The sequence below is a fragment of the Ranitomeya variabilis genome, chromosome 3, assembly GCF_051348905.1.
Source record: "Ranitomeya variabilis isolate aRanVar5 chromosome 3, aRanVar5.hap1, whole genome shotgun sequence".
NCBI lineage: Eukaryota > Metazoa > Chordata > Amphibia > Anura > Dendrobatidae > Ranitomeya > Ranitomeya variabilis.
The window spans coordinates 635,152,945-635,162,334 of record NC_135234.1 but is presented as its reverse complement, the minus strand read 5'-3'; the positions used below and the strand labels follow the sequence as shown (position 1 = coordinate 635,162,334).

General features: G+C 46.3%; 1 protein-coding gene across 1 annotated transcript; it reads left to right on the top strand.

Moving 5' to 3' along the window:
- Positions 1-812: 812 nt before the first annotated feature.
- ZC3H10 (zinc finger CCCH-type containing 10) lies at positions 813-8,292 on the top strand. The gene is made up of 2 exons (XM_077297537.1): positions 813-978; positions 5,886-8,292. Exon 2 carries the CDS (start codon positions 5,989-5,991, stop codon positions 7,222-7,224), a length of 1,236 nt encoding a protein of 411 aa, XP_077153652.1. The 5' UTR covers positions 813-978; positions 5,886-5,988; the 3' UTR covers positions 7,225-8,292.
- Positions 8,293-9,390: the final 1,098 nt, after the last annotated feature.

Here is a 9,390-nt window from a genome sequence, read left to right as displayed (position 1 = left end):
CAATTCTTTGTGCGGATTCCGCAGCGGTTTATACCTGCTCCTCAATAGGAATCCGCAGGTGTAAAACCTCAGGTGGAATCCACACAAAAACTGCGGAAAAACCGCACACCTTTCCGCAACGTGTGCACATAGCCTAAGGCTACTTTCACACTAGCGTTAACTGCAATACATCGCAAATGCGTCGTTTTGCCGAAAATACGCATCCAGCAAAAGTTCTTGCTGGATACGTTTTTTCGTCATAGACTAACATTAGCGACGCATTTGCGACGCATTGCCAAACGTTGCGTCCGTTTTGCGACGCTTGGGCGTGTGGTAGCGGACAGTCGGGAGAAAAAAACGTTACATGTAACGTTTTTTGCTCCCGACGGTCCGCTTTTTCCGACCGCGCATGCGCGGCCGGAACTCCGCCCCCACCTCCCCGCACTTCCCCGCACCTCACAATGGGGCAGCGGATGCGTGGGAAAAATGCATCCGCTGCCCCCGTTGTGCGGCGGAGACCACGCTAGCGTCGGGAACGTCGGCCCGACGCACAGCGACGGGTTGTTCCCGACGCTAGTGTGAAAGTAGCCTAATGGGTTTTCTCTTATAACATGACCAGCAGCCAGTCCTGCAGATACTTGTGGAAACGTTTCCAATAAGTTACAGCATGACTGAGCATGTGAGTCCTCTCAGGCTAGAGTCACGCGTGGCTCTCAGGTGCACATTCTGCACACCAGCCACGTGACGGTCTTCTATTCTATGTGCAGCGCAGCACCACCCACTGCGCTACACTGCTTCCGGCTACAGCACCAGAGCCACGCCCTCTCTCTGTAACGTCACGTGCTGCTACTCCGGAAGTGGGCGTGGTCTGCTGCCGCGCGGTCGTGACTGGCATTTCTGGCCTCGTCATACACGCTATAGCTTCTCCGGTGCCTCCTAGTCGCGGGAGCCCGTATTTCTGCTGTGGTTGCGGTTACCGAGGCCGCAAGGCGTTATTGGGTACGTATGGGCCTGTCGTGTGTTGGCTGTAGCGATACGTGCGCAGCCTCTGTGACGTGTGAATGGCGGCCATAGTTCTCTGGGCGGGAGCGGGTACGATAAGGCCTAGTGCTGCGGCGGCCTCCATAGTGCCTCATTCTGTACAGTGGCACGGAGAGGCCGCCCCAGAGCCGCGCTCAGCATCTCCGTAGCCCCGCCATGAGGCTGCTGGGAGCGGTGGGCGAGAAGCCGCGGACATCCCGCGCACACAGCTGAGGCTCCGCCATGGTTTTCTTTCCCCATAATGAGGCAGCTGAGCCTGTCTGTTCAGGAGCTCAGCCCACCCCGCTGTTACCGAGTGCTGCCCTATCATTCTTGCCTTGAGCTTGGTCTAAAGACGGTGCTGTAGTCGGTGTCTTATTCTGCAGTTTATTTATTTACCGGTATAACAAATACAATAATAGCATAGAATGCAGCCCATTTTTGTGCCAATTTTATAACTTTTGGTGCTTCTTTTAAGGCTGTGCACACGTTCAGGACTTGTCATGGTTTTTCACTATAAAAACGTGAAAAACCACATACATTAAGCATCCTATTATTAGAATGCACTCTGCAATTTTTGTGCACATGTTGCATTTTTTTCCACGGAGGAAACACATTCCAGAAAAAAACGCAGCATGTTCATTCCTTGTGTGGAATCGTGGGGATTCCGCACATACAGGATTGCATTGATCCGCTTACTTTCTGCATTGGGCTATGCCCACCATGCGGGAAGTAAGCAGATCATGTGCGGTTGGTACCCAGGGTGGAGGAGAGGGGACTATCCTCCAGGCCCTGGGAACCATATACCTGAAGAAAAATAAAAAATCGTGATATTCTCACCTTCCGGTGTCCCCGGCAGCCTTCCCGCTCCTCGCGATGCTTCTTTTCCCAGTGATGCTTTGCGGCAATGACCTGTGATGATGTAGCGGTCTCTCGAGACCGCTACGTCATCTGGGGTCATTGCCGCGAGGCATTATCGGGAGCAGGAAGGCTGCGGGGGAGGCCAGAAAGTGAGAATATCACATTTTTTAAATTATTTTTAACATTAGATCTTTTACTATTGATGCTGCATAGCAGCATCAATAGTAAAAAGTTGGTCACACTTGTCAAACACTGTTTGACAAGTGTGACCAACCTGTCAATTAGTTTTCCAAGTGATGCTACAGATCACTTGGAAAACGATAGTGTTTAGTGGGAAAACGCATGCCAATTCTGCATGTGTCTTACCCGCGGCACAGTTGCGGAGTGGCTGCGGAAATTTCCGTGGCAATTCCGGACGTGTGTACATAGCCTTAGTGTATTCACATCAGGGCACTTTGCTGCATTTGTATTGTAATTTTTTTTGTAATTCAACCTGTAATAAAACAGAAAAAAAGAAATTGCTGAATAAGAAACCAACTTCAGTGTTGCATAAATTTAAAGGGTACCTGTCACCCCCAAAAATCGTATCTGAGTTAAGCCCACCGGCATCAGGGGCTTATCTACAGCCCCTGATCCCGGTGGGCTTAGCTCAGATACGATTTTTGGGGTGACAGACTCCCTTTAATTTCTGCCCACAATTAAGCGATGCTTAGGCTACTTTCACACTAGCGTTGTTGGCTGTACGTCGCAATGCATCGTTTAGGAGAAAAAAACGCATCCTGCAAAGTTGTCTGCAGGATGTGTTTTTTCCCCATAGACTAACATTAGCGACGCATTGCGACGTATGGCCACACGTCGCAACCGTCGTGCGACGGTTGCGTCGTGTTTTGGCGGACCGTCGGCACAAAAAAACCGTTAGGCTAGTTTCACACTAGCGTTAACTGCAATACGTCGCAAATGCGTCGTTTTGCCGAAAATACGCATCCAGCAAAAGTTCTTGCTGGATACGTTTTTTCGTCATAGACTAACATTAGCGACGCATTGCCAAACGTCGCGTCCGTTTTGCGACGCTTGGGCGTGTGGTAGCGGACCGTCGGGAGAAGAAAACGTTTTTTGCTCCCGACGGTCCACTTTTTCCGACCGCGCATGCGCGGCCGGAACTTCGCCCCCACCTCCCCGCACTTCCCCGCACCTCACAATGGGGCAGCGGATGCGTGGGAAAAATGCATCCGCTGCCCCCGTTGTGCGGCGGAGACCACCCTAGCGTCGGGAACGTCGGCCCGACGCACAGCGACGGGTTGTTCCCGACGCTAGTGTGAAACTAGCCTTACATGTAACTTTTTTTGTGCGTCGAGTCCGCCATTTTCGATCCCGGACCTTACAATGGGGCAGCGGAAGCGTCGTAAGACTGCTTCCGCTGCCCACGTCGGGCATTTCTTAAACAACGCGCGTCGGGCCGACGCTAGTGTGAAAGCCGCTTTATACAGTCATGAAGCAGATAGTAAAGCCTTAACTTAAGGCCAGAATCAGAGGAAAAGTATAATAGAAACACGTCACCACTTCTGTATTTATCACCCACTCCTGGTTTTGGCTTACAAATAGTGAGGTAAAATATTGCATGTGGCCTTAGTGTTATTATTTTACAGGGAGTCAACAAATGAATTGAGAACGTTAGTGTACAACCCTCCTTTAATATTGCAGGAAAGCAGTTTGATTTTATGGCTGAAGCAGCGGATTCCTGTATATTTGACACAGGCTAAGGCCACGTTCAGTAGTTGGTCGGTATTTTACATCAGTATTGCATCATACGTGTGAACGTGGCCTCAGTATGTTGACACAGCAAGCACAGATTTTTTTTTTCAAAATTGCTGTAAAATAATGCATGCTTTCTGCCTTGATTTTTATTTTTCTCTAGAATTGAAGTAACAAATATAGAGTGTTATACTTTGGGAAATTCCTGTGTAGTTACATAACAAGAACATGTTCACATAGGAAACTAAATCTATACCTGCTTTAGGGATATGTGGTTATGCCCTTAAAAATTTAGCAATATTTTTTCTATGTACATGAAAACCGCATTCATTATTATTTTTTTTTTTGTTCCTTCTCATTATGTTTTAAACGTGACCTGGGTTGAGAAACTAAGAAGGGGTTGTCCTAGTAGTGGAGAGCCCCTTTAAAACTAAATGTTGGGCCCCGATAAAATAATAAAGCCTATACTCCCGTGCCAGTTCCGTTCCAGCAGTGTCAGCACTCAGTCATGGGACTGAGGGGGTGGAATGACATGTGATGCCCAATCAGCACTGGCATCACTGTCTCCACCTTCGGACAAACTGAATATGAAAAGGAAGTCCAGGCTGCCGCTGCACATGTGTCTCTGCACATGTCAGTGATTTTTCACGGACCATGTGTCCGTGTGCAAAACACGGAGACATGTCTATGTTTCTCCGGCAGCACGGTCCGCAAAGCGTCCCGCACACGGAGAACAGTGTGCACTCTCCTCCGTGTGCACGTACCGCCGCAGGAGAAACAGCGCTAGAGTTAAGCGCTGTCCCCTGCTTTTGGTGCTGAAGCCGGCATTCATTCCTTCTCCCCAGCATTGTTCGCTGGAGAGAAGGAATGAAAAATCAAGTTTTTTTTTATTTTTTTTAATTTAAAATAAAGTTTGTGGTCACCTCCCACCCCCTGTGCGCCCGCTCGCTTGCATTAAAATACTCACCCAGCTCCCGCGATGCCTCCTCTCAGCGCCGGCAGCTTGTCCTGTGTGAGCGGTCACGTGGTACCACTCATTACAGTGTAATAGGGGTGGAACCGCATATTCATCACTCTAATGAGCGGTACCACGTGACCGCTCACACAGGACGAGCTGCCGGCGCTGAGAGGAGGCATCGCGGGAGCTGGGTGAGTATTTTAATGCAAGCGGGCGGGCGCACAGGGGGTGGGATGCGGGAGGTGACCACGAACTTTATTTTAAACACACAAAAAAAAACACCTTGATTTTTTTTTATTCCTTCTCTCCAGCGAACGCTGCTGGGGAGAAGGAACGAATGCTGGCTTCAGCACCAAAAGCAGGGGACATCGCTTAACTCTAGCGCTGTCTCCTGCACGGTCCGTGTGGTCCTCAGTCGGCACACGGCTGTCGCTCGTGTGCCACACTGATGTGCCACGTACGGACACGGATAACTCCGGTACCGATTTTTCCAGTACCGGAATTATCTGGACGTGTGAGACTGGCCTTGGGGAGAGCAAGTGCCGATGCCACGAGAACTCCGCTGGCACAGGAGTTAAGTATAGGTTTTATTATTTTATCCTGTTAGTGGGCAATCCCTTTAAAAAAAAATAAAATAAAATATTAGCATAAATCTGTGGTGCCACACACTACACATTTTTTACCTCTGTTTTTTTACAGAAATTGGCAAACTCCTTTAAGTGTTTTCCATATCTGTTAAACAGACATGAGGTAATTGGGATAGAACTATTGAGATGTTGTTTTGCATTATAGATGATATTGCAGATCAGAAGAATGACTACTTATTTCCACATGGCATGTTTATTGCAGAAATTTCTGTGACTGCAAATTGATTCCATATATGTGAGGCTGATGGTGGGGTCAGATGAATAGGACAGCCATAGAACCTTCTGCAACAGATCTGCCACTTGTGAATATGCCATTCTCCCAGTTGTGCAGATATCCTTGTAAGGTTTTTTTTCTCGTCCCGCTCGGGTATATTCGGACTGCAGCTACTGACTTTTGCCATGCAGCAGAGCACCGCACAGTTTACCATAAGCCCCCATGCTGCACGGTTATCTGCTATGTATGGATACACCTGTACAATTTGACACAATTGCATTTTTAAAATATTGGGTAATTATGAACAGTATTTTTGTCCAGATAAATTCCACAACAAATCAACATCCATTCAATGTAAACCAGAATGAATAGCAATATCTGCTATTTTGCAATTTAGATATATAGATCACGATTATGCCTAATACATTGCTGAATGTAATGTTCTCTCTTACAGCTTTTACGCAGAGCGCATTGCCGGGTGCATCTCGTATACTAAGGCGCAGCGATAATTGTTGACAAGCTTAAAAAACAAAACACACATAAGCGCTGCTAAAACAATGCCGAACAGGGAAAATTATCCAAATTGTGCCAGCAGTGCCGGTAGTGGCAGTGAGGATGCTTCTTCAGCTGTGGATTTTGTTTGTCGTGACTTTCTCCGCAATGTATGCAAGCGAGGGAAGCGCTGCCGCTTTAAGCATCCAGACACCGAAGATGTTCCTGATCTTGGGGTACAGAAGAATGAATTTGTCTTCTGTCACGACTTTCAGAATAAGCAGTGCGTGCGCAACAACTGCCGGTTTATTCATGGCACTAAAGAGGATGAAGAACACTATAAGAAAACTGGAGAGTTGCCTCCTCGCTTGCGTCAGAAAGTAGCCGCTGGTCTTGGCTTGTCTCCCACTGACCTACCTAATAAAGATGAGATTCCCATCTGTCGGGATTTCCTAAAAGGTAATTGTCAGCGTGATAATAGGTGCAAATTTCGTCATTTGCAAAGGGACTTTGATTTTGAATATTCATGTGATAGGCGAGTAGTGGGCCTGAATACTGGCCTAACATCTGGAGGCCTGCCTGCTACCACTGTACGTTCTTTTGAGCATTTTGGAGGACCTGATGGGATTTCAGAAACTGAACACTTCTCGTCCGCATATCGTTACGGTGATCATTTTGATGATCCAGTAATGAAAAGGAGACGAGTAGGATACGATGGGTATTTTAGTGCATCCCCTGTCGAGTACCATCTGTTGGAAGAAGAAAATGTCATGCTTCGGAGGCGTATTGAGGATATGAAAAAGCAGCTCTCTGTTCTCGCAGCAACCAATGAAATTTTGCTTGATCAGAATGCCCAGTTTCGTAATCAAGCCAAGGTGGTGACACTAAGCACCCTGAGCACCACAGCCCCAACCAGTGAGCAAGGAGTGAGGACAGTGACCAATTATAACCATGGCATTGCGCAAACTCACACCACTTTGAGCAGCCAGGCTTTGCAGCCCCGACCAGTCACGCAGCAGGAACTGGTAGCTTCTAGTGGTGCACCTGCTCCTGCACAGTCCAACGCAGCCCCTCAATTAAATCCTGAGATTACACCACTGTCTGCTGCGCTGGCGCAAACTATTGCTCAAGGCATGGCACCTCCGCCTGTCTCCATGGCACCTGTAGCAGTGTCTGTGGCACCAGTGGCTGTTTCTATGGCTCAGCCCCTTCCTGGGATTACCATGAGTCATGCCACTACACCAATGGTAACCTATCCCATTGCTACACAAAGCATGCGCATAACAGCCATGCCTCACTAACCTGTTTGTGCCCTTGATATCCAGCAGCGTGGAAACATTTTTGCCAAGGAAGTGGGTGCCCATCCGTGTGGTATTCTATGGGGTAGAGGTTCAAACGTGTTAGCGCAAAGGATAAGGAAATGTGTATGTACACATGAATGGCTGAAATTTTATAAAGCTGGTTTTCTATTTGTTTTTATTAAACCCTTCTATACATGTTGAGTGTTCACAATACATGACCCCAAATACTGTATTATAAGGCAATCGTGTGGGAAAGCAAATCTCCCTTCTATGAATCCCTCCTTACTATTACATATATGCCTTTCTGGAGATCTTTACTATATTTGTCATGTGAAGACACTTTCCAATTTTTGTAAAAAGGAGCTATTGCATTTCCAAAGGGCCCTGTCTTTTTTTTTTTTTTTTTCCCCCCTACCTACTTCCATCCCCTGTGTATACCTGGAGATTATGAATAGGACTCAAGTAGCTGCCCTTTAACTGATCCCAAAATTTAAGTTGGTGGCAAACACTCTAGGACTGTCATCTGATGCATAAATTAGGATATACACAGAATAGACTATTGAGATAGCTGACATACAGGAGCCATATACATTAAACATTCCCTCCAAATTATTTAGTGTGAAGGGCCTTGTCGACTGTCCTTTGTGTAGGATGATGTGTCTGCAGTGGGTTGTCTCCTTTACAAAAATTTTTTTTTTTTTAATACTAAATTTGAAATGCCCATGCACACTCAGATGAGCAAGCATGTTGATGGGACATTAAAAAGATGGCTGTAAGCGATATACATGTATACCAATGTGACTCAGTGCTTCATTTGTCTTATTTCCATAATCTGCTAGTAAATTAGAATTTATGGCTCCCCTTAAGTGGTCCAGGATTAATTAATGGATTAAATTAAAACTGTCTGTGGATTATTTTTTGTCTATAACAGTTGTTTATTACTGTGATATGTTCTTTTTTTGCATGGTGAATGGCAGCATAATAGTTTTGCTTATTTGTTTCTGTGATGTAGACGATAAAACTATCGTGTGTATAGTTCTTGTGATGTATATAAAATCTCTAAACATTTACCGTGTCGAGTTGTTTTTACTCTATTGCTTGTAGATTATGTTGGAGTAGACAGCAGCTCTTAAGGCCAGATGGACAGGCGCATCCCTGTTGGCTTCTCGCTTTCTCCCCTGGAGTAACACCTCACTCTATACACGCATGCAATGTGAAACCTGTCACTCAAAGGGAGCATTTGCGAAGAAGCCGCAGCTTTTAAAGAGGTTCTTCAAGAATGAGATAAAATGGTGTCCCTGATATAATGCAAACTGCAGCCCGTCCTCATCATAGTTACATGGTTATTAAGGTTGAAGGAAGACTTTTAAGTCCATCTAGTTCAACCCATAGCCTGACCTAACATGCCCTATCATGTGTCAGTACGGGCTTCAGACTGAAGGTGTAGAGCTCCCGAGACCTCAACTAATGAGCTGTATCACACGTACCCTTTCAGCTTACACTCTCAGCATCTGGTAGCACAGAATCGATATGTGAAGAAATATTTTAACCCCTTAGTGACAGCCAGTTTATTATTTAATGACCAAGCTAATTTTTACAATCCTGACCAGTCACTTTGAGGTTATAGCTCTGGAACGCTTCCAACAGATCCCACTGATTTTGAGATTTTTTTTCGTGACATATTGTACTTCATGTTTGTGGTAAAAGTTCTTCGATATGACTTGCGTTTATTTATGAAAATAAAAATGGAAACTTGGCAAGTTTTCCAATTTTAAAACTTATTTTTTGTGCCCTTAAGGCCATGTTCACACTTTGCGGGTTTTACCGCGGATCCGCGGCGATTTTGATGCTGCGGGTTCCGCCACAGTTTCCATAGCGTTTACATTAACATGTAAACCCTATGGAAACCGCAAACCGCAGTGCACATGCTGCGGGAAAAACCGCGCAGAAACGCAGCGGTTTACAACCCGCAGCATGTCACTTCTTTGTGCAGAATCGCAGCGATTCTGCACCCATAGAAATGCATTGATCTGCTTACTTGGCCACGATGCGGGAAGTAAGCGGATAATGTGCGGTTGCTACCCGGGGTGGAGGAGAGGAGACTCTCCTCCAGGCCCTGGGAAGCATAAATAGTGTAAAAAAAAAAAAAAAAAAGAATTAAAAAAA

What these genes read in the sequence shown, in the direction of transcription:
- ZC3H10 (XM_077297537.1), top strand. Translation starts at nt 5,989, where the DNA reads ATGCCGAACAGGGAAAATTATCCAAATTGTGCCAGCAGTGCCGGTAGT.